The 27,695-nt window shown below is 35.9% G+C and overlaps 1 protein-coding gene across 3 annotated transcripts in view; it reads left to right on the top strand.

Annotated features, from left to right (window-relative positions):
* The window catches only part of PTPRC (protein tyrosine phosphatase receptor type C), a 113,463-nt gene that overhangs the window by 60,780 nt on the left and 24,988 nt on the right, over nucleotides 1-27,695 (top strand). For 2 of the 3 annotated variants that reach the window (XM_054690291.1, XM_054690292.1), the window contains exons 4-12: nucleotides 2,478-2,549; nucleotides 3,588-3,611; nucleotides 5,274-5,468; nucleotides 6,550-6,660; nucleotides 8,115-8,279; nucleotides 13,504-13,623; nucleotides 19,014-19,172; nucleotides 20,321-20,526; nucleotides 22,642-22,702. In XM_054690291.1, coding sequence (XP_054546266.1) covers nucleotides 2,478-2,549; nucleotides 3,588-3,611; nucleotides 5,274-5,468; nucleotides 6,550-6,660; nucleotides 8,115-8,279; nucleotides 13,504-13,623; nucleotides 19,014-19,172; nucleotides 20,321-20,526; nucleotides 22,642-22,702 — 1,113 coding nt within the window. The remainder of the gene's footprint in view (nucleotides 1-2,477; nucleotides 2,550-3,587; nucleotides 3,612-5,273; nucleotides 5,469-6,549; nucleotides 6,661-8,114; nucleotides 8,280-13,503; nucleotides 13,624-19,013; nucleotides 19,173-20,320; nucleotides 20,527-22,641; nucleotides 22,703-27,695) is intronic. The other variant, XM_054690293.1, reaches the window with a different exon arrangement.

Raw genomic sequence — 27,695 nt, 5'->3', positions numbered from 1 at the left:
AAATTAGTCTATTTTGCCTCTATCAAGAAAGCCTTTTGATTAGTCCTCTCCCAGAGGCCAATTCCACTATGTAAAAATCTGTTTGGATTAATTAACCTAATTAAAATTATAAAATGCTACTCCTAAACTGTCATTGAAGGTCACCACACAGCAAGGGGAAAGTCATTTCCTTAGAAGAGTGATGGTAGCAAAGTGGGGGGTGTGGACACCTCAAAGTGGGGGGCGCCTCAAAGCAGTACATGTACAGGGATGGCTAGGAGAGGAAAAGAGCAAGAAAAGAGAAAAAGAGAATATGGCAAAGGGCTAAAGACAAATCTAGTTGATTAAAAACTTTACAGAGGGCCAATCTCTGATTATTTTTAAGGCTAAAACAATGAATCTTCCTATTCACCTGCTCCTTCTTTTGGAGCCTATCTCTGAGGATTCAGAACTGAAGAACTAATGTTTATTCTATACTATGGCTTCCCCATTGGAGTTTAGTGGATTTTGAAGTGGACCTGAGAACGCAAACTCATATTTAGGGGGAAGATGCTTTTTCATTTCAAATGGATAGTTTGGGCCTGGAGAAGGCCTACATTCTGATGTCAAAGTCATTTTCTAAATGTGTGTGCATGCTTCACCATGAGACACTGCGAATCAGACCACAAATGCAAGGCTGATATCACATCATTGAACGGATGACCCCTGGGGTGTTTACAGTGAAAAAGCAAACAAGCTTAAATAGGGAGTAGCTCGAATTTCTTAAGCTTTTGCTTTGACAGCTAACATCATGCTAGCTAGTAGATCCCCAATGAATGTATATTGATAGCCTGGGCTATAATTGTGGGTTGATACAGCATACATGAGGTGCTTTGAAGCTTGACTTTGAAACATCCTTACTGAATATAACATGCAGTTTCTTTATTACAACACTTGCTTCTATAACAACTAGCTCCTATGTGATTGGAAAAGAGAGAAAGTATAATGTGGAACTTCCTTAATTCCAAACCAATTCAACTTTTCCTGGTAAAGGGGGCATATATGACCAAAGCAGAATTGTAATCTGCATCTGGAAAGGGAAAAAAATTCAGAGCTCAGCAGCTATCTTCAGCTCTATTTTAAGAAAATTAGAAGTCAGCACCTCCACCCAGAGATCTTTCCCCAGGGAGGTGCACCCTCTGTGAGGTTCTCAGCATGTGGAAAGCTGCACTTCCTCCTATACAAACCCTAGCACAGGTTTTCACACTCAGAGCTCCTCGTCCACGTTCGTGGTGTGGTCTTAGCACCAACAAGCCCATACTCCACTCTATTACCTTGAAGGATTTTTGATGTCTCCAAAAGGCAGTTGTCAACCAGGAGGCTTGGGTTGTCCAAGCTACCTCTCAAAGTTAAAATTTGTGGTCTGATTACAAAGGTGCATAGATTTCGAGTTGCCTGCACTTAAATTTATCCCATAAGCCTTGCTGAACTTCGTTCAGATTGCAGAATGCACATGTGGTGGTACCTAAGTGCTTGACAGCTGCTCTGCCTTCGCTTCAATAATCTTCCTTTTGTGAGATGTCTGGCATTGCCCTGGCCTGGTAGCATGAGCAGCAATGCTGATGACCTTTCTGATTTCAGGTGCCCCAGAAGACAAGACTACACCCAGCACCTTGGATTCAGGCACAGCTTACACACCAGTAACCACCCTCTATCCTGCACTCAGCAGCTCCGCTGCCTTACCTGCACTCACCTCCAACAACCTCACCACAGATAACTCCTCAGGTTTGAAGATGGTGCTCTAGGTGTTTTAGGGTAGGGATAATGAAACAGGCACCTGAAACTTTCAGGCATCTCTTTTGTTTCACACCACATATTATCAGGTTTCCTGAGTTATGAATTTTCACAAATTAATACAAAATTAGGCAGAATAAACTTTGCAGGAAGCTTTTTTCTGGGCATATTTTATTTTCTGTATTATGAAAGTTTATGACAAAGAAGAAAGATGATGTACTTTATTCTTTTAATCCTGGAGTCACATCCAGTACTTTTACTTTCCAGCTGACTGTAACACAAGCTTCTAACTCTTTCTGTGTGTCTGTTTTCCTATCTGAAAAATGGATGTAATTTCATAAGATTGCTGTGAGGACTGAGTAAGTAAAATGTCTGAAATGCAATGAATGTTATAAAAGAGCAACCTGGATTCTTATTAGTAAATTAATGAGGAGAATTTTAATTGAAAGGGAAGGAATAGTTTGAGGAAGATGGTGAGTCAGGTAGGAATTATCTCAAGTCACCTTTCAACTATACAATACTTAATTCTAATGATTTTAACCACTAGTTATCTAAACAGACCATTGGTAGATAAATCTTTGGTCATTTTCTTATATTAAAGCAAACAAGTGTCAATTCAGATCAAAACTTCTAAAGATTCAGTTAGGATTATCTTCGTTATTTTTCCCTCACCCTTCAATATGACCAGCTCATTAACTTTTATTCTTCTGTTCATTTCCTTGCAGATCAGCCCATTGCACCATCCACTCAGAGCTCTCCAGCAAGCACTGCCCCTACAAACGCTTCCACAACCATAGGTGACAACCTTACCTCCAGTCATGCAACCATGCCACCCCCATGTACCTGGGATGTGTTCCCAGAAGAGTCTGCCACCTGATCTATCCTGGGCTCTTTTCTTTGAGAATCTGATAAAGCATTTTAATACTGAGGGTGGTAATTACTTATCTACTTTAGCAGGTGTAACTGAAGTGTTGAGGCCTAGTATTATTGTCATAACGTAGCCTCCCCAGGAAATGTGTGTTTTAATATTAATAAGTAGATAAATGCCCAAATATACTAGGACTTCTTTCTGTAAGAGTGAGTTTAGGTGTTTCTATGAAAAGGGACAGTTTTATCAATGGGACTCTCCATTCCATGTGTTGAGTGGCAAAGGACTATGGCTGAGTTTTGATCCAACAGCATGGAGTGTGGAGGCAAAGACAAGGGGCTTATAGGGAAGGAAGAGATTGGTGGTGTCTGTAAAGGCGCCAGGCAAAGCAGAGCCAGCAAGCCCACCATTCTCACTCAAAGTCTTCCTACTCAAAGATGAGATCAGCAGAGATCTCAGCTTTCATGGGTCAGTTAAATACATAGGTTCACACAAGATAATGCCTCAATTTGTTGAGAGAGCAATTATCCAGGATCTACTATATGTGCAAAGAGCTAACAAAAGTTAAACTAGAGAATGAAGCAACCCTTGCCTATTTCCTTGCTTAAACAAAAGTGTAAACTGAACTCTCTGAGGGCTATATTTATTTATATTTTAAATTAATCAAGGGATTGAGGACCTTTAGCATGTTTGAATATTCAACCTGAAAGGGCTTAATATTATTCTTATCACAATTTTGTTTTTGGGTAAATTTATGAAAATATTTTATATAACTAGCCCTTTAGTTATAATATTTGAAGTTCTGTGATCAAAATACTGTACTAGCAACTCTGAAACCTCAAATTAACCATAAAAAGAACTGGATAGGCTACAAAATTGGAACTTCATAAACCACCTTTCCCCAAAATGGTCATAGAAGAAATGTTTCAAAATTAAATTTTAATATTTGCCTTTTTCCCTTTTACAGCTCCAACTCCAGTGGTGCCCTGTGGTAAGTTTATGCACTGAGAAGTAGCATATATCATTTTAGAAGAGTATGTTACATTTTTTCCTGTATTTTAAGCTTCCAGGATCCACTAGAACGTTGAACTCACTGACTCAAATTTTTCACCAATGACAAGCTCCACATCTTAAAAGCCAATGTGCTTCAGGACCAAGAAGCTTTGATGTCATATTCAGAGCTAGTTTTGAGTACCAGGATTAATAAATAATACCTAGCAAATTGGGTGAAGCCACTTAACTTCAGCTCGGTATTTGTAAAATGTAATGATAGCAAGTTTATTTTGGGTGGGTAAGGATTAATTGTGATGATAAATATGCAAGGTGGGTAAACCTTCAAAGCTCATCAGGAAGAAAATAATCTTTCTGTCTCTCTTCCCCTCTCTCCCTGTCTTGGCAGGGTTTGGCTCAAAGCAGATGCTTGAGACTAGTCCCATTTTCTTCCTCTCTTCTCTGTGGAAACAGAGTCCTTCTCCTCCTCCTCTTTCCTATGTTTCTGAACTTTACACCAAATCTCCTGAGTTCAGTAGCTGTTCAGACATTGAGTGCAAAGATGTCCCATATGCTTATGATTAGGCTCTTCTAGCATCCTTGCCTGCTTACACTCTTCATTGAGTAATGAGAAACTACTTACAGTCTTCTAACCACATTGCATTTCATTCTACCTTGGTGTTTACTCCTGCCCTTCTTCTTATACACTTGAAATTCCCATCCATTTTTATCTAGTACACCCTCTCCCTCCATGAGATTTCTAAGTTTGGCTTATATTTTAAAACATAAGTAAAGTTACCTCTTCTGGAAAGCTTCTCTTATTCTTCTAATCTGAGTAGATTTGTCTCTCTTTACTTCCATTTTATTTTGTGCATAAACCTATTTTAGGAGTTCACATGCCTTCTACAATTTATGTCTCTACCTTGACTATACATTTCTATATGTTGATCATTTGTATATTTAGTGCTTGGGTAAGTGTATTAAACATAATGAGGGCTGAATAATTTTTGTTGCATTAAAATGGTTCAATAAATTAATATCTGCTGAAGAGATACTTTTTAAATCAGTCAATGGAATTCATTTAATTCAGGTGAGAGTGTGAAATAACCTGGTGGAATGGTGTTTAGGAGGGTTTATTATCAATAATATTACAAAAGTAAAGGAAACATGAGACTTGTGGTCTTTAAATAATTTATGTTCCATGTGTTTGGAGAAACATAACCAAAATGCATTTAGAAGTAAGGGGAATTATAAAACAAGAAATTTGTCAGACTCACCATTCATCTGTACACTAACTCAATAAGCAATTAGTGCATCTTTAATAGTAACATTATATAAGGATCTGTTTTTATGGTGATGATCAAAATAAAATGAACTTTATTGTCATATAATTATAGTCCAGTTAGGAAGACAGAAATTCATCCAATAACCATCCAAATATAAATTTACAAGCTGAGGCACTTGACAGTGCATAAAGGGGAATATGAAAAAAATAATGAGGCACCTGGTGTGTTCCTTCTCATTTTCGTGTTCTGACAAATGTTTTGTTAATAATTTCATATTTTTTAAAAAATCAAATGTTAAGTTATTTACATTAAATGGAGATTTACTTGTTCTGAAAAATAAAAAAAAAGATAATCTTTACTATTGTATCTTCTTTCAGGTGAGAATATCTCTGTGAGCTACACTTATGGCAATGAAAATAAAACATTTACTGCAAAATTGATTGTTCATGGTAAAGATAAATGTAAACCTGAGTGTGAAAACAAAACAATCAGTAACCTAACAGCATGCGAGAACTTCACTGTAAATTTTACTTCATGTCCTGATTCACCTAAGACATTCACAGCACCATCAGGTCAGTAGGAATTGATTTCTAATTGTGTATTTACAAAAACAGTGCAGTGTTGCATATGTTGCCTTACAGAGTCATAGGACTCAGTCCATTGGGTGAATAAGGCTGAGGAAAGAAAGTCAGCACCTTGGGAGTAGGTGACCTTTCTAGTCCCCTGACCTAAGAAAATTACAGACTCATATAAGCTTTATGACTAATTACTTCCCTTCACTTTTTTTCAAAGTGGCTCATGCAGATTAGATGTAATTTATCCCACTGATTACCAGCAAGCTTTCATTTTTCTCCTCAATGTAATTTAAGTCATTAAATAAATGTATGCACATATGAGTCCTGTAAAATACAGGTGTATCTGGGATATATTGGGGAAAAACACAGTCAAGAACTTGATGATTGTGGAAGAACGAAAATACTTTCACAAAAGAAGGAATATTACAGTCATTAAGGTGATAAAGCAGGTTTGGCCAGGTTAGGAAAGAGAAGGGCTAAAGAATATGAAAGCAGAATTTGCTCTGGAAAGGGGATTCAGGGACCATGTGATTTGGTTGAATATCTTACATCATTTAATAATTCAAAATTACTGATGCATTAACATTTAAATAGTTTTTTTAAAAATATTATCTATTCATTTTCTCTAAATATTACTGAAATAAATTACCCATGGAAAAGAGAAGATGATAATGAATTAAAAAATGCATTCCCAAAAAGGAAGCCCTTGTACTGCTCTTGGTATAATAGTCATTCAGTGAATGATCATGGAATAAATGAAAATAACTAACAACACAAATAAGAAAATGAACTGGAATGAGTGTTTAAAAATGTGCAAACTTTATAATTTTATCTAAATGTTTGCTAGGTTTTCATTTTTTAAAAAGTAACAAATTCTAAATGAAAAGCTGCCAAATGCATTATGTGAAAAAAGAGTAAACTAAATAATCAAGAAATAAGCTTTAAGTTATTAAACTTTTCAAATGTAATCCAAATGTGCTTACCAAGGAAGATATAATTGTGTGTGATTTCATTGACTATAACTGGACTTATAACACATATGAAATATTAGTCATCTATTTCTATATCTTCTTGACAGTGTTTTTCTTGGAAAATTGCACACAGCCTGAAACAGCAAATACTTCTATTTGTTTAAATTGGACTTCAACTGATAACTGTAAAGAAAATATTATGTACACATTTCACTGTGGTAAGAATATGGCATTAAACCAATAATTTTTCTGTGATAGGAAGTTGTTTTAGATATTATGCAATGTTTCCATCCTTCTCTTGTCCCACCTTCCCTACCCTCCTTTTTTCCTTCCATTTCTTTTCTCTCTCTCTCCCTTTCTCTCCCTCTCCTTCCCTCTCCCTCTCCCCCTCTTTCTCCCTCTCTCTCTTTTCTTCTCCCTTCCCCTTGTGTGTCTCTCTTATTTATTCTGCGGTATGTTTGGACTCAAACCATTGTATTCTTTATAGGACTCAAATTCACAAATTAGACAGACTGCCCCTAAAAAGAAGTAATAAAGATCAATTCATTTACAAGGTTTTTCTTGGCAACTGTTATTTACAAGCTACCATTGAAGAGATTATCAAAAGAGAGTGCATAAAACATTACATTATACGTATTGTTGGAATGAAGCAAAAGCAAACATAAGATCATCTGATTCAAGAGTTCGCTTGGGGCCTCCCCTGGTGGCACAGGTGGTTGAGCGCTGCGCTATGAAGCTGTCCGCAGCCTCTGCAGCGCCAGTTCAATCCCGGCCAGCTGGCCGGCGAGGGTCCCACATGGCACAGCAGACCTGTCCTGTCTTGCCTGCTGCTCCCCTCAGCAGTGTATTTCCTCAGTCTGCCTGTTCTGCTCCCCGCTCTGTCTCTGGTGAATCCTCTCACCCTCCCGCACATCTGGCCTGTATCCCGGTTCTCGTATAAATAAATAAATAAATCTTTAAAAAAATGTATTAAAGAAAAAGTTTGCTTGGTTAGCTCTCCATCAACAAAATTCCTAAACAATTTCAAGAATGCTTAGGTGAAAAGGGAAGTGGGAAAGAAATGTAAGTTCTTCTAGAACTATGATTTTGGGTTCAGTTTTGAGTGGGAATAATGGAGGTAGTATTTCTATTTATTTATTTATTTTTAATTTCTTTTTATTTAAATTTATTGAGATGTAATCTCCTTTACTTGCCCTGAATTAACCTGCTAGGTCACATTTGGCAAATAGCCACAGACACTCATTCACGCACAGCGGATGGACTGTGACATGGTTGTGATCATGTTACAAGCAAGATGCATGGCTATGATATATGCAATATAAAGAAAGTGATAATACATGGCAAGCAGATAAGAAAACAGTGCTGAATCTAAAATATCTACTATCTCAGATGCAATCTCAGTTTCTGAACAGAAAACAATGAACTAATGCCTCATTCCATCAGTTAAATCAGAGATACTCAAGTTCACTTATACTTCCTAATATTTTGTTTAAAACTAATTGCAGCAAAATAATGCATTATTGTAGGTGTTTTCAGGATATTTACTTATTATTTTGACTATTTGCATAAATTTTCAACATGATAGATAATATGTGATTACAGATACAAATATAAAAAGAAAGTGTGATATGGTATGTTAATATACTTAATATGTGATACTTCTTTCTTTCAGGTAACTCTACTGGATCTAATATGACCCTACTTAATGAATCTCATGATAATTCAAGACTATTTGAAAAGCTTGAACCAGAAACTAATTATAATTGTGTTTCACAAGTACTTTATAATCACCAGCTGCTTTTTGAAAAAAATATTACAATTTTAACAGATATTGGAAGTGAGTATTTTACTTACATGTAATATGTAAAACTTCTATTCTTATTATATTTTTATGAATTTTTGAGAATCAGAAAATGATGCTGTAGATTTGGGGAAAGTGTTTCAGAAAATGAATTAATTTGTCAGACTCTTTAAAGTAGAATTTAGAAATAAATAAGAGAGCATCCAAACTTCCATCAAGCCTTTTTTGTTTGTTTGTTTTGCAAAGTATGGGCTGTAGTGAGGTTGTGGCAGAAACAAACTGAGCAGTAAGTGAAATGTTTTGTGTATTCATTCCCAATTTCACTTCCCCATTCTTTCTGCAGAATCATTCCCTTCTTGGTGTGCTCCTACACCCTCTGCCTGTCCATCAAATCCCACTGTTATTAGGCATAGAGTGAGCACATACACTAATAAAACAGAGGCAGATTTAAGTGTGAAAAATATATGTAATAACCAAAGATGGCAAATAGGTATATAAAAAAGATGCTCCACATCATATGTTATTAGGGAAATTAAAAAACAACAGTGAGTTACCACTACACACCTATTAGAATGGCTAGAATCTGGAGCACTGACAACAAACACCAAATGGTGGTGAGGATGTGGATCAACTGGATTTTTCATATATTCCTGGTAAGAATGAAAAATGGTGCAACCACTTTGGAAGGCATTTTGATAGTGTCTACACAATTAAACATAGTCTTCCACACTATTTGGTGTTTACTTAATGGGTGAACACATATTGACACATCAACCAACGCATGAAAGTTTATGGCAACTTTGTTCATAATTGTCAAAACTTGGAAGCAACAGAGAAGTCCTTCAGACTAAGTAAACAGTGGTAAAACCAAGAAATGGAATAATAATTAGCACTTAAAAGAAATGAACTATCAAGTTATGAAAATATATGGAGGAGACTTAAATACATTTTATTAGTGAATAAAAGCCAATCTGAAAAGGCTACAGATGTATGATTCCAACCCTAATACATTCTAGAAAAGGCAAAACTCTGTTGACAGTGAAAAGATTTGTGATTGTCAGTGGTTAGGGGGCGAGGGAAGGATTTTTAGGGCAGTGAAAATACTCTATATGGTCTCAGAATAATGGATATGTGTCATAAAACACATTTAGCCAAACACATAGAATGTACAATACTAAGAGTAAACCCCAATGTAAACTACAGGTTCTGGGTGATTTGTCAAGGCAGGTTCATCATCAGTAACATATGTATGAACTCAGAGGAGAGGTGTTTGTAATGGATGGTATGTGTGTGGGGGGCAGAGAAGCTATAAATGCTCTAAAAAATAAAATCATTATTTTAAAAATTATTGAGCCAGATTTATCACAGTAATGCAGAAACCCCTCAACCTGAAAAAATAGCAATTTAACCATGTTACATATTGTTTCATTCTGGGAAGAAGGGGTATTTTTGTAGAATAATTGCAAAGAAGCCATGTTCTTAAAGAAAAAAAAAAACTTTGTTTATTGACCTATTATATGATTCACCCATTTAACATTTTCAGTTCTATGGTTGTTCTACAACCATCACCAGAATCAATTTTCAGAATGTTTTTATCAGAGCATAGAGAAGCCCCATATCTATAGACAGTCTGTGATCATTTCCCTCCTACCTCCATCCTTAGCTAGTAACCAATCTTTTGGTGCTTTGATGCTTTTCTGCTTTGGTGAGTTTGCTGATTCAGGACATTTCACATAAATGGAATCACATGATATGTTTTATTTTGTGACTGGCTTCTTTCACTCAGCATAATGTTTTCTAGTGCAGCCATGTTATATCAATACATCAGGTTTTTTTTTTAATTGCCTAATAATATTCCATTGTATAAATATAATTTATTTTGTTTGTTTCTTCATCAACTGAGTAATATTTAGGTTATTTTCACCTCTTGGCTGTTGTGAATAGTGCTATGAACATGCATGCGCAAGATTGTGTATAAACACGTTTTAATTTCTCTTGTGCTTGGAATTTTGAGGTGAGATGGCTGCTTCATATTTTGCATGTTGCAGAACTGCCAGTCCAAAATGACTGTTTCATCTTTCATTCCCACCAGCAGTGAATGAGGGTTCTCATTTCTACACATCTTCAACAACATTCCCTAACGGCCTAACTTTTTTACTTCAGCCATCCCAGTGGGTATGAAGTAGTATTTCATTGTGATTGGGATTAATGACAAATGATTTAGTGGCCATTTGCCTATCATTTATCTATTCAAATTATTCCACCCTAATTTACTCTTATTTATTTTTCCCCACCTTTCATTTATTTTGTTATTGAGGTGACACTGGTTTACAATACTGAATAAGATTCAGAGATAAACATAATTCAAAGTATGTTACCATGCCAGACCTACCACTAAGGCACCCATAGTCCTCAAATTCTATGCCCAGTTTTCAACTGGGTTTTTTTTATTGAGTTATAAGACATTTTTATATATACTAAACACAAGTCTCTTATCAAATGCATGATTTACAAATACCCCTTCTCCTAGTCTATGTGTTATCTTTTTATTTCATTGAAAGCTTTTGAAGCTTATACATTTTCCATTTTGATGAGGTCTAATCTCTAAATTTTCCTTTTTTCATCATGCTTTTGGTGCCACATTTAAAAACCCATGCAGATTTATCCTTACGCACAGATTTTTACCTACATTTCCCACTGTAACATTTATAGCTTATGTTCTTAAATTAAGCCCTTTAAATCAATTTTGAGCCTGTATTTCTACATGATATCAGGTAAGGGCCTGATTTTATTCTTTTGTTGTAGCTATCCAGTTGTCCTAGAACCATTTGCTGAAAAAACTATTCCTATCCCATTGAATATTCTTGTATTCTTGCTACCCATATCAAAAATTAAGTGATCATAACGATGGGCTTATTTCTGAATTCAGTTGTATTCCATTGATTTAATGTCTATCTTACAACAGTACAACATTTTTGATTAGCTGTAGTTTTGTATAAGATTTCAAAGCAGAAAGTGAATACCTCAACTATATTCTACGTCAAGATCATTTTGGGTATCAAATTTCCCTCAAAATCCCATGTATATTTTAGAATCAGCTTGTCAATTTCTATAAAGAAGCCAGCTAAAATTCTGATAAGGGGTCTTTTGGATATGTAGATCAATTTAGGGAATAGTGCCTTAACAGTGTTAGTCTTCCAATCTGTAAATATGGGGTATCTTTTCATTAATTTAATTTAATTCCTTTAATTAAAAAAAAAATATGTCAGTTTTCAGTACACAAGTCTTGCACTTGCTTCAATTTATTTTTAGGTTTAAATTTATTCCTGATTTTAATGGTAATGTCTTTAAAATTTTATTTGCTGTTTATTACTAATATGTGGACATGCAGCTGATTTTTCTGTATTGATCTTGTAGTCTGCCACATTGAATAATTTGTTTACTAATTATAATGTTACTGATTTTTGATTGACTATACTGAAGTGATTCTAAATTTCATATAGAAGGGATACCAGAAAATAAGGGAGCTGTCTAAATCCATGCCTCTCAATAACTCTCTAAAGCAAATCAAAACCACACACAAAAAAACACATGTCCTCAGCATAACTAAAATTTAATATTATGGATTAAAATCTTTATAAGTGAAAGTAACAAAATAGAAATTCCATAAAAAATATATTTTAATTATTATGAAAGTGTAAAGGCAATGCAATGGGTCAAAGGATAGGTTTTTTCCAATGAATGATCAAGTTTGCCCTATAGAAATTACCCCTGATCTCTCAACAAACATAAAATTTAACTCAAAATGGATTGCATTTTACTAAGAACTAAAACTGAAATTCTGAAATCTCTAGCTAAAGACATTAGAGAAAATCTTCACAAGTGTAATGTAAAGATTCTATAATAGGACACAATGAAAAAATAATAAAATTAAATAATTTATAAATTGAACTTCGTCAAAATTGAACTTTCCTCATCTTTGAAAAAGCCATAAAGGAAGTAAAACCTCATCAGCCATTGTAAAAAAAAAATCCATAATTCATTTTTTCAACAAAGGAGGTTTTCTGAAATATGTAGAGAACTCTTCCAACTGCAAAGTAAAACATCAAGTAACCCAATTAAAATGGGCAAGCATTGTGGATATATGCCTCACAAAATAAAATATGCAAACAGAAAATACACACACAAAAACATGCTCACTATCATTAGTCATCTGAGAAAGGCAAATTAAAACAAGGAGATAATAATGACATGCACACTCACTGAAAGGGTTAAAATGAAAAAGAATGAAAATACTACTAGTAAAGTAACAACCTAGATATTTCATTCTAGAGGAAAAGTATATCTACACAAAGCCTTCTACACAAATATTTATAGACATACACATATAACAGCCAAATCCCAGAAACAACCCCCAAATCATTTAGTAGTTGAATTAAAGGATAATATGTAGTATGTCCTTACAATGGAATATTACTTGCAAGTAAAAAAGAACTAATTACCGAAACATGCAACAGTATGTATCTCTGTTACATTATATTGAGTGTGATATGCTAGACATAAAAAATACTTGCTCTTTGTTTTGTATCTCTGTGAAATGAATGAACAGACAAATTTAATGTGTAATAACAGAAAGCCATTCAGAAGATGCTTACAGTTGGGCAGGAGGACTGAGTTTACTGGACTAGGAATGAAAGGACTTTCGGGGGATGACAGAAATGTCCTATAGCTTGCTTGTGGTTATACTCTGTAGATGCAACATTTGTCAAAACTCATAAACTATACTTCAAATGGGTATGTTTTGATGTATATTATACCTTGTAAAGTTGATTTAAGCATTTATTACATACTTTATCTTAATTTCAAAAGACTAGTTACTTGACACAATGACAAGTGTCACTCCAAATGATGACTATTAGATTTATGAGTGCTACCAATGACAGATTATTAGTATAGAGAAGCATCCCAAGATAGTTGGATAATAATATATTGGAGAGGGTGAGGGGATTCTCAGGTAACTTCAAGTCAGTGGCATGCTTAGCTTCTACAGTGCCACTCTGCAGTTACATTTATTCTGTTAATTGATCTCTTGGAATAGGTCCAAATGTGATTCTTTTAATGTCATTGTTAATTTATAATTAATCATACATAATTAATTGTAATTAATAAATATGGTTTATTAATAATGTATGTTTATAGCATAAGAATGTTTTTTTTTAATTTCTTATTTTTCACATTTTTGTTCTTATTTTTTCAACAGTCCCAGACCCGCCTAAGAATCTTACTTGTGAATCTGAAGGTAAACGTGGAAGACGGATTACCTGGATCAAACCTGACAAAAATGTTCATAAGTTTTATCTTCATTATAAGAATAGCACAGGTAATTCTCATATATTTCCATATTAGAAAAGAAAAATGAAGAATTGGAAAAATATTAGAAATGTGGGCTAGTGAGCTAGTGAGTCAGGAGCTCCCTGCTGAGTGACTGCCTTGGGCATCCTAGTGAGTCAGGAGCTCCCTGCTGAGTGACTGCGTTGGGCATCCTCTGTGCTTTGATTTTAGAACTGTTGAAAATCAGTTTTGCACACCATGGACTCTTGATACTCTGAAATGACTATAGACTAGAATACTCCAATATTTGCTTGTCTTTAATGATCTGTTTTGTTCAAACTTTTGCACTCCAAACCTGGAGAAAGAAAATCTCTTAAAAATACTGTTCATTACTGTCTTTCAGTAATGAGTAACTCCAGTGAGTTGCACTGGTTTGACATCATCATTCTGACCCATAAGCATACATCTTACAATGCTTGCTCTGGTTGTTATGTGCAAAATATTGGATGAATGAGAATAGCATATATACCTTTAGCCCTAAAGGCCATTTGGATTAGACTTCCCCAAAAGTAAATATAGTCCAAAATTTTGTGAAAACAAGTTCAACCATGAGTCCCCAAATGGGAAACTAAATAAGAGAGCAGACATTGTCTGGGTAACTTAAGCATCTAAATGCTTAAGTTAGGGATAGTAGGGATATCAGTGGATAGTAGGGAGCATCAATGGACCATCCTAGAGCAACCTCAGCACCTGGAATAACCCACATGCTAGAAAGGACTGAGCTGAACATTTCACAGGCTGCCATCTCTTTCTTTGGTGGGAAAGAGTTAGATATAAATTTCCCTCTGTGAAAGTTGAACATAACATACATATTCTGCATGTTATTTTATATTTTGATGACTTTTTTTTGGTGGTTTGAATCACAATAAATTAATAAATCAAAGTTAAATATACATGTAGTTTTCAAATTAGCATAAGAGAAATCAAATGCTATGCAGAAGCATGCCATGTATTTGAGGTCAGTTTAAAAAGTTAGAGATAGGAGACTTCCTGGTGGCGCAGGGGTTAAAGACAACACTATCAAGCTATCTCCAGTCACTGCAGCACGAGTTCGACCACCAGCCAAGGAGTTGACCCACATGGCACAGCAGACCTCTCTTGTCTCGACCGCTGCTCCCCTCAGCAGTGTATTTCATTCGATCCGCCTGTTCTGCTCCCCACTCTGTCCCTGGTGAATCCTCTCAACCCCTGCACCTCTGGCCTACACTCCAATCCTTGTATGCATAAATAAATAAATCTTTAACAAAAATTAAAAAGTTAGATATATGAGAAAGGAAATGTGGGGAATTACAGGAAGATAAAGTACCAAAACATCAGGTGTCTCTGTCTCATTGGATACCTAACAGAGAAACACCCTTTGCTTGGTTTCTGTATTGACACACATTGTTTTTCTTTCTCTTCTTTTGCTGTCTTCCACCATTCTATTTTATTTCTAGAAGAACTGGGGTGTAGGCCAGAGGTGTTGGGGCAGGTAAGAGGATTAATCAGAGACAGAGTGGGGAGCAGATCAGAGGGATCTACTGAAGTACACTGCTGAGGGGAGCAGCAGTCAAGACAGGAGAGGTCTGCTGGGCCCTATTTGGGTTAGCTCCCTGCCTGGGGATCGAACTCATGTTGTCGTGGTGATAGCATTGAGACTTAACCCCTAGGCCACCAGGGAGACCCCCCGCTACAGAGTATTTTGTATGAAAATGTATATGGTAGAAATTTGTAGAGCAGTGTTTATTTTTCCTTGTATTCTTCATAGCTATTTTAATTAATTAATTAATTAATGGTAACACTGGTTTACATTATTGTTTGTGTATTAGAAGTGTAGTATATATCTCCTCAGGACTTGTTGACCACACATACCCATCAGCAAGAAACCCATTGTCCACCACCATCATCCATTGTGCTCCCTGACAACTTGCTCTCATTCCTCCCCGTCCCACTCCCCTCCTGGTAGCCATCCTCTCTGGAAAGCTATATCAGCTTTCTAGGTCAATATAGTTTTTCAAAGCTATTTGCATATTTTGTCTAAGAAGAATATGTTAGTTATTAGCATGTTTTCTTTTGCTTTTTTTAACAGTACAACTCCTTATTTAGTGCTACCCAAATTTATGGCTATCAAATATAATACTTGAGAGAGAAGGGGGAGCTGGACAATGTCAGGTTATGTGAGTCTTTTTCTCACATACTGTTCATTGGTAACTGAATCTATCCTCCATTCTACATCATGCACTGACTCTGCTTAAAGGAACCTTTGGAAGCTGACCACACACAGTCTTTTCTCTCTCTTTAAAGCAATAAAAAATCAACTACTCTAGAGAAAAGTGTGCTCTGCTTTTATTCATCATTTTCTCAAACATAGGCCATAATGAGATCTTTCCATTTTATATAAATCAGAGGGAGTTGAGAGGATTATAGCATTGTTAAAGTCTTTTAACTACCTTCATTATTCAAAATAAAATCACAATTTAAAATTCACAGGAACAAACTCTTAAATTATCACTGCAATTTATATTACTTTAATTATATGTTAAACTTCATCTCATTATTTCATAATTGTTTCAGTTTCTCTGAAAGATAGGGAATAAAAGTGGAGGAAAGTTAATTGGCATTTATTCAGTTTCCTGTCTTCTTGGGTGTTTTTATAATATTTAAAAATTTTGTTAAATATTTTAATAATGCTCGTGAAAGGAGATAAATGAATATTTTTATAGCTCCTAAGATGCAGCTGAGAATCACAAAACTTAAATGTTCAAATTCAATAGCCTGAACAGCACTCTTTTTGCATGTTTCTAGCATGAGTTATCGTGGAGAACTGCAGTGCTGTGATCACTATAATAATGACAGATGACAGTGAACATTCCTCAATAATGGGGCAGAGACTGCTTTGCTTTGCTACATTCAAAGGTCCACTTTTCAAATGTTTTTGAATCCAGTGTGGCACTCTTCAAGATTGTGATGATTGATGAAATTTGTTTTGTGTAATACCTTTTAATATAAGAGAAAACATACCATTTTTGCCATCACAAAATCTTTTGGAGGTGAATGGCATAGCATTCAAGCAGATACATGAGAGTAGTACAAATTAAGAAGTTAATGGATTTCCTGAAACATTTTCTAAAAAAAAAAAAAAAAAAAGGTGACATGTGGCATTCAGTGTACTTCTGACCATTTCCAGCCCTATAGGCATATTCCTGTTACCCTGGAGAAACAATTCTCAACACTAAGCCTATTAAGTCCTTAACTTGTCCCCTATAACTTGTGTTTTTAATGTCAGCATCCTGAGGTTCAAACACACAGAGGAGGCAAAGATGTTCATAGAAAGTATTTGAGCCTTTCAACCAAAGCTTGAAACCATCGGCCATCAGAAATAAGCATTCTGAACCACCTTTCTAAGAGCTGAGAATTTTAACCCCCAAACAATCAAATCTTTTAAACAATGCATTGTTCAAAATTAATAAGCATTCAAATTTTGTCAAAACTGAAACAAAACTTTATGGAACTACATAATTGAAATGTGTTTTCATCCAGAATGATTGTGAGGTTATATATACAAACATACAAAATTAGTCAATGAATGGAAGTCAGTTTGATTTTACAAATGATATATTGACACTTGGGATTGTAGCTGAGTAAGAACTGGGGCAATGCCCAGTGTCAGATCCCATGTAAGGAGCCATGAGTCAGATGTCCCTCTCTTAAGCTCACCTTTGCTGTCCTGAGAGAAAATTTGCATTAGGGCAGAACTGAGCTTGTAGGTTAATGACAACTAACCCCAGTTTGGAGGATTTCTGAAAAGTAGACACTTAAGCATGCTAGAATAGACATTTCACCTCACTCACTTTTGAGCATCTCAAGGTGAGCTACAGATAATACAGTAACCTTCATTTTGAGACAAGTAACTGAGACAAGAAATTAGCATGCTAGGTCTTTTCATACACTGTTTCTGAAATTTCAGAGGTGCATCTGGCTGAACCAGATAGAGAACTGAAGTGTTCATGATTTAGGAAAAGCTGGGCCCCATTGTAGACATTGTCCCTCCTTCTAATCAGGGTATGCACAGTGGTGAAGATGAACACAGACTCTGGAACCTCAGTGCTTGGATCCCATCCTGGCTGTGTTTCATTTCCCCTGAGATCATGAGCAGATTAATCAGTCAGTGTCTCTGTGGCTGCTCTCTCAACTGTTAAACTGAATGATATCAAGAATGCCAGCCAATAGGATGGTAGTGATAATTAGTTAATTCATGTATACCACTAAAAGCAGAGCTTGGCACATAGAGTGATTTATTTGTTGTATTAATCATTATTGGTGTTACATTATTGGTGGTTATACATTTATATAATCATTATTGGTGTTACATAATTGGTGTTACGTTATCATTACCATCATCATCCGTCATCATCACTGAAACTGCTACCCAGTGACATGCTGTCACACTTAGCTTCCTGAACCTCTCTTTGTTGAAATCACTTGAATACTCAAAAATTGTCTATGACTATTGATTTTTTAATTTAATTGCTAACTCTTCTGCCTGAATGTTAAAATGTTTTTAAACAAGATCTGACTTCTCATATGCCTTCCCAGTTAAAATCTGCTATCCCATTCAGGCCTGTCCCTCAACTTGAAGTGCTCCTTTTTCATATGTAATGTTTTCTTTTCTCCCTTTCTCCTATTCAGTCTCACGCATCTTTCAGTGAACCGCTCAGATTCCTCTGCCAAATTGTATTTCCCTCATTCTCACTGCCCCCATGAATTAAATTGTATGATGGAGTAGACAGAGTTACTGGTGATCAAATGGATTCTTCACCTGAAGTCCTTTTCTCAGAAAGAGAAGAAACCATCTTCACAAATGTGCCTTAATTTAATAAAATATTATGTGTACCAAATTAATTATATGAAATACAGTTCAAAATAGTTGAATATTTCATTTATAATATTGCATTTTTTCAACACATTTGTTGATAATTGTGTGGATGTACATTTGAGTACCAGAAATATGTATTTCTCAATCACTCAGGTTGGAGTAGACTTGGAATGATTTCATGTAGAGAACAGATTAAAAATGTGGTAATTCTGACTTTTTAAAAAATATTTATTTGTATTTATGCATACAAGAACTAGGGTGTAGGTCAGAGGTACAGGAGATGAGAGGACTCACCAAAGACAGAGTGGGGAACAGAACAGGAAGACTGACTGAAATACTCTGCTGAGGGGAGCAGCGGGCAAGTCAGGAGAGGTCTGCTGTGTCATGTGGGTAGCACCCTGGTAGGAGTTCAAACTCATGCTGAAGTGCCTGACAATAGCTTGATAGTGCTGAGACTTTAACCCTGTGCCACCAGGAAAGTCCCTAATTCTGACTTTCAATGAGTATTTTATTTTTTTTCCAAGATGAAGAGAACTATGATATTCCAGCTAAAGAAAATGAGAAGTATTTGGAGAGACTGAAACCTTACACAAACTATACTGTATCAATCCATGCCAGCACCAACGGAAAAGTGCAACGTAATGGAACTGCAACCACGTGTAAATTTCGAACAAACCCTTCAGGTAAGTTATATGCTTTAGTGCTTCTATGAATCACCAGGCCACATATGAACATTTTAGCACACAATACATCTACCTTTATGCTTCATTTGGGAGATACATTGACTTGGTGCATTTGATAAAATCTAGGATTTATACTAGCTTAATATACAATAATTTAAAAATTGTTGTCATGTTCTCTGTATCCTTCAGATATCATGAGAACAAAGCATGAGGTCTTATTAACTGGTACAATATTTAAGATTTCAGGCAATTAAGTGTGCAATCTACTTTGATAAAAATGTAATGTCTGTGGTTTTCCTTGTAATCTAGAAATATTAACAGCACTCAGACACCTAATAATGTTTCAGTCACTGAGCATTCACTTGCTAACCTCTACTCAACTCACAAAACATAATTATTTCCTTAGCATTTTCTTTTCTGTTACATTCAACTACCTGCGCTTTTATTTAATGTCACATTTTCCCTTCAAGCTTCCCTTTCAGTGGCTCTTGCCACCAGCATGGTATCTCCACAGTTTCCAGACCCAAAGATAGATCTGCCTCTGAAGTGAACATGACTCCAAGGGGTCAGCAAAGAGAAATGCCTGTTTACAAGGCAGCAGCTCCAGACCCTACAGACATCAGGTGCATGAGGAAAAACTGTCTTCTTAAAGGACTGACAGAAAATGCTCCTTCTGTCATTAGGTTCTGGTTTAGAAAGTCCAGATCCTCAAACTTTATGACTTTGTTATTTTCCTGATTTCTGTGATAACACAGAAAAGAATTTGTGGCTGCTCCTGCAGAACCCAGTCAGATAGGTTTTTATCAGGATAATGGAAGCACTTCCAGAAGGGAGGACCTGCATTGCACATAGGCCTTGGGTCAGTCCCCTGCTCTTTCCTTCCTGCTTCTCCTTTGCCCCTCTTGACTCCAGTCTTTCTCTTCTCTAATTCTACACCCTCTTTGGGAGATTGCAAAACCCTCATGGCTTCAAGAATGGAGTCCACGTGGCTATTCTCTACATGAACAATTTGCTTTTTGGAGGTTTCATTGCAGCTTTTTCTTGTATGTTCTATTGTCATTTCCTGTTGTATGCATATTAGGGGAAGTCATTTAAATATGCATTTACCAAATGATAAGAGTAAAGCATCTTTCTTAAATTCTTAATAGAGCCTGGTGAGGTTGAAGGATTGAAAGTTGCTTCAACTTCAGACAATAGCATGAATGTGATTTGTAAGCCGCCTAAAGAACTTAACGGTCCAAAAGGCTGTTATCATTTGATAGTCAAAGGAGGTCATGATATGCGAACTACTAACAGCAAAGACTGCAACTTCAGTGTAAAAGACCTTCATTATTTAACAGAGTACACTTTTGAGGTAAGATGATAATTTCTATAATCCCTATAGTACTGCTGTAGATTATACAGATTATTATGTAGTACTAAAATAATACTCAGACCAGTACTCACATGAACTTGAGAAATTCTTGATGTCAAATGGAATCATATTTTAAAGTCTTCAAAATTTGACTCCAAACTTTTCCTCCTTAGGACTAAATACAGTGGTCTAAAGCAAATGTTTTGTTGGAGTGTTTTTGACCTTTGAGATGATTTACTTATAGCTGAATTTAGCTCTTGTGTCAGGAAGCACATTTAATGCACAATGGTTTTTTACTTTGCCAAATACTTGACTTATCTTGATAGTTTATCTTTACTAATGTGACTTTTTAGAATTACAAACATTTGTACAAATACATTGAGGCTAGACATAAATATTAGGAAATACCAGAAAATCTAGAGAATTAAGAAAACTCACCCACTGTCTACTCACCACATTTTGTGTTTATTTCTGGAAAAAAAAAAAAAGCCCTCAGTTTTTCCTGCCTATTCCTTCAGTTCTTCTCTGTGAGTTTCCTTACTATTTACGTAAAGTTTTTCATGCCTGATTCTTCTGTTCACCAAATGTGTGGGGAATTTACCCCAACCAAGCAATTCTCATGATACCAGCTGGGTGTCAACTTCTGGCACCATACCTGGAGATATAGTGTCAGATCCTGAAAGTTAAGGACTCAATCTCACAAGGCAGCTCCTGTCCCACTTCGGATATCAATTACAAATCCCTACTTCACCTGTAACTTCTGTCCAACTTGGCCATGAATTAGAGATTTCCATGGCTCCCTCACTAGGTTCACCTAATTTCCTAGGGAAGCTCACAGAACTCAGGAAATATGTATCCCAGGCTATTAAAAAATTAGAATGAAAGAAACTAATGAACAGCCATTTGAAGAGGTACATAGGATGGGATCTGGGAGCAGAACTTCTTTTTCTGTGAAACTGGGGCACATTACCCTCCCAGTATGCAGGTTTTGGCCCACCTGGGAGCTCTCCAAAATGCACAGTTAAAAGATTTTATGGAGGGCTCATCACATAGGCTTGTAAAGATTGATTATTAACTCTTCTTTTCATTTTGTCTGCCTCCTCAAAAGAATGGAGGGCAGGTTGAAAATGCCAAGCTTCCAGTCATGAGAGTCTTTCTGGTGATTTTTCCTCAACCAGAAGACCACCTGGAGTCACCTTATTAGAAGAAAGTAATTTCCGTCACCCAGGAAATTTCAAGGGTTTTTAGGAGCTCTGTGCCATGAAATGGGGATAGAGGCCAATGGATAGTTTCCATTACCTCACAACTTCTATAATATGTAATGCACTTTTATATACATATTCAACATATACAATCAACATTGTGAATACAGTTTGATAAACTGCATTTTTTGTATATCACCATATCATGAGCATTTTCCATGTTAGATAATCTGCTACTATGTAAATTTTTATGGTTGCATGGTGTTCTATGCTATGGCTTTATCACATCCAACTAACTATACCGGTTTTGGTTTCTGTCACAAACATCATTAAGCATACTTTCATTAAACAGCAAAATCTTTTATTATGTCTTTCATCATTTCTGTATGAATAAATTACTGAAAATGAATATATTGTACCAACAAGAACTTACAGTTTTTTATTCCAATGAAAGTTACAGAATTACATTTTCCATCACATTGCATGAAATGACTACTTTTGAAAGAATCACCAACATTGTCGTCTTTGGTGTTTAGGTGAAAGTGGTATTGACATCTCTCTTTTTTTTAATCATCTTTTTCATCTTTTTGTTTTAATGGGATTTCTTTAATTACTGTTGAGGATAAATACTATAGTTTTGTTGTTCTTTGGTGGTGGTGATTATTGTTATAATTACTATTATTATTAAATGAGCTAAGATTTATTTATACCTTTTTCAATGTTAAATGTTTTATTTTAAAAATTATTTTACAACAAAATACTAGCATAACCTTGAAGTTTCACCTTTAGATTAAAACTACTCAGTATAGTTTTAATGAAAATAAACAACATTGTATGAGAATAAAGTTAGTGTTTATTATGATATATAAATTTCCATTAGAAAACTATTTTTTCTTTTATTGCTGAAATTCAGGTCTATTACAACAATACTAAACATCGTGGACCTTCATGTTCTGTATATAAAGAAACATCATGTAAGTCTTTGTTATTTATTACATGTATATTGAAATATGTTAGCATTTTCAAAGTTTTTATTTTTACTCTAATTTAATTACTTGTGTTTAAATTATAAATTTTTCATAAATATAATATTTGAGGTAGTCTGAAAAGAGCATAAGTATGAGAATACTACTTTCTACTACTTTCTAAGGACAATATCTTAAATCCAAATTAGGAGATTTAGTTATTAAAAGATTGCTGGTTTCAATAAATAATTCATAAGTGTTATCTGTATAGACTATTAAATAATGATTATGTTTATGATATTTCTTCATGTTAGAACAATACATATTGCTCTGTGTACTATCTTATTTGTCCCTCAATGGTATGCTTGGCAGAAGCAGACATTAGATATTAATCTGCCCTGATTTATCTCACTGAAGTCAATTTTTTAACCAGGCATAGAATTCTAAGTTTAAAAATCCATAATTCAAGAAGTATTTTTGTATCACTTCCTTGCCTGCACCCTGCTTCTGCTCATGTTCCCTTGTTTTTCCCTTTGGAACTTTCAGTCTTTTCTCTTTATTCTTGGTGTACATGGGTCTGATTTACTTATTTTCCTGGGTAATATTGGCTTTGGTGATCTAAAGTCTTATATCTCTGAAATCTTTTAGTGCTCTCTTTTCTTTCTATTGTCTTTTGGAGCTCCTACTAGTTGTAATTTGCAACTCAAAAGTTTACTTCTTATTTTGACACCCATTTTACTTGTTTAAAGTTTCTTGAGAGTTTAGCTTTTATGACATTTGATCATATTTACAGCAAGGCAACAGGAAAAGTTGATTAGATGTTCTGTCTTTTGTAGAGTGGTTTATTGACTGAGGAGCATAGAATCCCTATGGTATTATTGTTTTCTGCTGTGTCATTCGCTATCTCCAGAAAATAATCAACATACCACTCCTAGTAGTGAGGTAAAATCTGGGGGAGGGGGCAGGAATGGTTCTTCCCATGACAGGTCATGGGGATAGTGCCCAACCATTTTATATACAGATCTTTACTTTTCCTCTTTATTTTATTCCTGGTTTCATCTCTGTTCTGATGTGGTCTGATTTGACCTTGAGTTTCTTACCTCTTCCATTTTATTTTCTCAGAAAAATCACTTTCTCCTTTGGGGGAAATATCTTTTAAGGAGTGCTTGGTTGTTCAACTGCACCATTTTTGGTGCTTTGATTTACTTTCACTGTGTCTGATGCCTCCAAACTTGAGAGTCAGACATCCTGAGTAAGTGGCATCCATCCTTTATGGTGTGCTAGCTTAGTAATGATTTACTTTGTTTTCTACCTTCCAAACCTTGTGAGTTGTCTCTCTAGTTTCTCTTATCCACTCTCTCTGCCATTACAGATCTATGCCACTCTTAGCTTTTTTTTTTTTAGTATTAGAAGAACTCATAGACAGAAGGTAGAAAAACATGTACTTACTGCATGAGATGTAGCTGAATACTTGTTTGTTTTATTGTTACAAGTTTATCCAGGCAAGTCTGAAGTTATTTACTGTTTCTGTAGAGTCAATCTTAATTCATTGATATAGATTGAAAGGTTTACTCATAATCATTTGATGCATTTTCTTGCAAAATCTCAGTTCAGGGTACTCTATTTTGCTAGTAAAAGTCTTTCATTTTAGGGCCTCCCTGGTGGCGCAGTGGTTAAGCACTGGGCTGCGAAGCTGCCCGCAGCTTCTGCAGCACCAGTTGGATTCCCGGCTATCAGCAAGGGTCCCACATGGTGCGCAGACATCTCCTGCCACGCCCACTGCTCCCCTCAGCAGTGTGCTTCGTCAGTCTGCCTGTTCTGTTCCCCGCTCTGGCTCTGGTGAATTCTCTCACCCTCCTGTGCTTCTGACTGTACCCAGTGCTTATATAAAGAAATAAATAAATCTTTAAAAAAAAGTCTTTCATTTTAATAATTTTCTTGAAGGAGACAAGATTAGATGATTGTCTCTCTGATGAGGTTTTATCTATTATTTTTTAATCAACTTTTTTTTTCATAGAGGTTTGTGGGGGTAGTAAGAGGACTAACCAGAGATAGCATGAGTAGCAAAACATGTGAATTTACTGAAATACACTGCTAAAGGAGCAGCAGGTAAGACAGGAGAGGTCTGCTGCACCACATGTGGGTTAGCTCCCTGGCCAGGGATTGAACTCGGACATGTTGGTGATAGCACTGAGACTTTACCTCTAGGCCACCAGGGAGGCCCTCTCTGATGAGGTTTTTATCCACAGATATGGGAACAGATTAATATATGCCACTAATCACTAGTATGGATTGATAATTTTAGTGACAATAATTTGAGATAGAACAAAGAACACTTTGGGTCATTTTAGGAGCCCATTGCAATAAGAACTTCTTCCCTAAAACATTGAATACAATCTATGTATATAATTACATTCATCTACATATTCATCCTTTTATATATCCACAAAAAGTGATTGTTTAATATGTGCTGGTGTTCTCTTTCTAAAGATAGGCATACATGATAGATAGATCAGCTGGTACATCAACACACAAATTCTCACAGTAACCCCTTTACAAGGATAAAATCATTCCCATTTTACAGATTAGGACATTTACTCAGACAATTTAGTCAATGCAGAGAAATCACTGAAGACCCCATATCTTTGGGGGGATTTGGCCAGGGGTCTCATGTAGCTCACAAAGGCCATTCACAGATCCTTTCCAAAAGGGCTCCTCCTTTGTCAGGCCAGCCAGAGAATGTTGGATCCTCTGGTGCTTTGAATCTCTGATCTCCTGCCTTTAAAGGACTCACCATGAGGTCAGCTCACCCAGAGCAATCTCCATAACTTAAAATTTCAACTGATTTGAAACTTTGCTCTTGTCAAATTTAATAATATCTTCTTGGGCTAAGCCAGAAGATAAATTCTCAACTGTATCCAACTTGACTTGACAGTGGTAGTTGATTTTCCTTTTCTCTTTGAAGTGCCTCCTTTTAAATTGAGTACCTGAATACCACACTTGATTTTCTTCCCATTTGCTGGTTCCATCTTTCCTCTTTGAATATAGGATTGTCTCAGGAGTCACTCTTGAGATTTCATTCCTTTCTAATTTTAATTTCCTGATGAATAGTTCAGTCTTAGAGCTTTAAATAATAGCTATACATTGAAGACTATCAAGTTGATGTCCAGTCCCAGAAAGTTTCTCAGAAGATTCATGGTGCAAAAGATTCAGATTTGCATGTTCAATTTCCTCCTTGGTAATTCCTCTTGGGTGTCAATTCTTTCAAACTCTCAGATCCAAAATAGAGCTCTTGTCCTTTCCTCAATCCTGCTTCTCCCAGAGCCTTCATGATCTCCATTAATCAATCCTTCCTGTAACTATTTCTTCCAACTAGAAGAGATAACAAGCTGGTATCAACTTCTGTATCTTTTGCCTGCACTATGGCAGTCTCAACTGTCATAAAAATCTGTTCCTGCCCTACTCAAAAATCCTGCAGTTCTCAAACTTAGCTCAAAAACTAGTGTATCCTTAAAATAAGAGCCTTACAGCAACCCTTGTCCTTCCCTCACTCCCTGCCCCACTCTAAGGTGGCATCTCAGGCTGCCTACCCATCACTCACTACTCCCGCTGCTGGTATTCTTGTCATTCCTTGGACCTGCCAGGGATGCTCCTGCCTTCAAGCTCAGGTTCTGGCCTTCAACATACCTCTGCCTAGAAAGTACCTCCCCCATGTATCTGCTTAATTTCCTTCCTTCTCATATTCCTGCCATCATTTAACCTACTTTATCATTTGCTGATATATTATGCATACTGCTAATTGTCCTTCCCCACATGGTCAGTTCTGAGAGGACAGGGATCTCTCTTTTGTTCTCTGAGGTATCTTAGATATCTACGGCAGTTTTTGAATTTTTTTTTTGTGTGTGTGTGTGAATAGTGAATAATTAGTACTTAATCTGTACCCAGCCCTGGGAATCTGTTTAATTGGAATTGGGGAATGGAGACACATAGTAAGGTTTCTGCCCAAGGTCCTATTAAGGAACTGATAGAGAGTAAGCACTCTCTCTAGAGAGCTGAGGCCCTTAAATCCCTGCAGTATTTTGTTGAGCTGTCACTGTACTTGAAGAGTGATATACTCAGGCAAGGGATAATTCTAATCACACTCTCATTTCTCTACCTTTCCATCAAAAGGGCATTTCAGTTTAAACCTTAGTGAAATTCATGTCAGATAAAGGGAATCCTACTGTAGAATGAAACAATTTTTGTCCCTTGGTTAATTTATTTTATAGTTAATAAGCAGATAAGAAAGTATATCTTTGTGCTGCTCCCCTTAGAAGGCTACTCACTTCTGCATATAAAGTTTTACTATTGTATATGAGTTTTTCTAAAAGATTTACAACAGCTGGATTGCTACCTCTTTGAGACCTTACAAATAGAGATACTGAAAAGGAAGAAATCTAAATGATAATAGCCATAAAATATATTCTTTAATGAAAGGAAAGAGAATTGTGTTTCTACATTTCACTTACTATTTTTTTAAAGATTTTTTATTTATTTATGCATATAAGACCTGGAATATAGGCCAGAGGTGGGAAGTGAGAAGATTCAACAGAGAAAGAGTGGGGAGCAGAAAGAATGAATCTAATGAAATACACTACTGAGGGAAGCAGCAGGTGAAACAGGAGAGGGCTGCTGTGTCACGTGGTTTAGCTCCCGGGCCAGGGATTTAACTCATGATGACAGGTGACAGGTTGATAGTGTTGAGACTGTACCACCAGGGAGGCCCCCATTCTAATTACTCTTTTAAAATAGAAAACTTTTATTGTTTTTTAAAAATATAGACAGAATTCACAAAATCAGAAACTCATTGTATTCTCATACCAAATATTTTTTTGAAAACCTCAAAATAAGTGACAATAGTAAAATCAAAATTAAATGTGATTTCTTTAGGGCATTATGAAGCACAGCACTATGAAGCTATCTGCAACCTCTGCAGCATGAGTTCAATCCCTGGCCAGCCAGG

Source organism: Talpa occidentalis, unplaced genomic scaffold (genome assembly GCF_014898055.3).
Source record: "Talpa occidentalis isolate TD23 unplaced genomic scaffold, MPIMG_talOcc4v2.1 talOcc4.8, whole genome shotgun sequence".
Lineage (NCBI taxonomy): Eukaryota > Metazoa > Chordata > Mammalia > Eulipotyphla > Talpidae > Talpa > Talpa occidentalis.
This window is presented reverse-complemented; position numbering and strand designations above follow the sequence as displayed.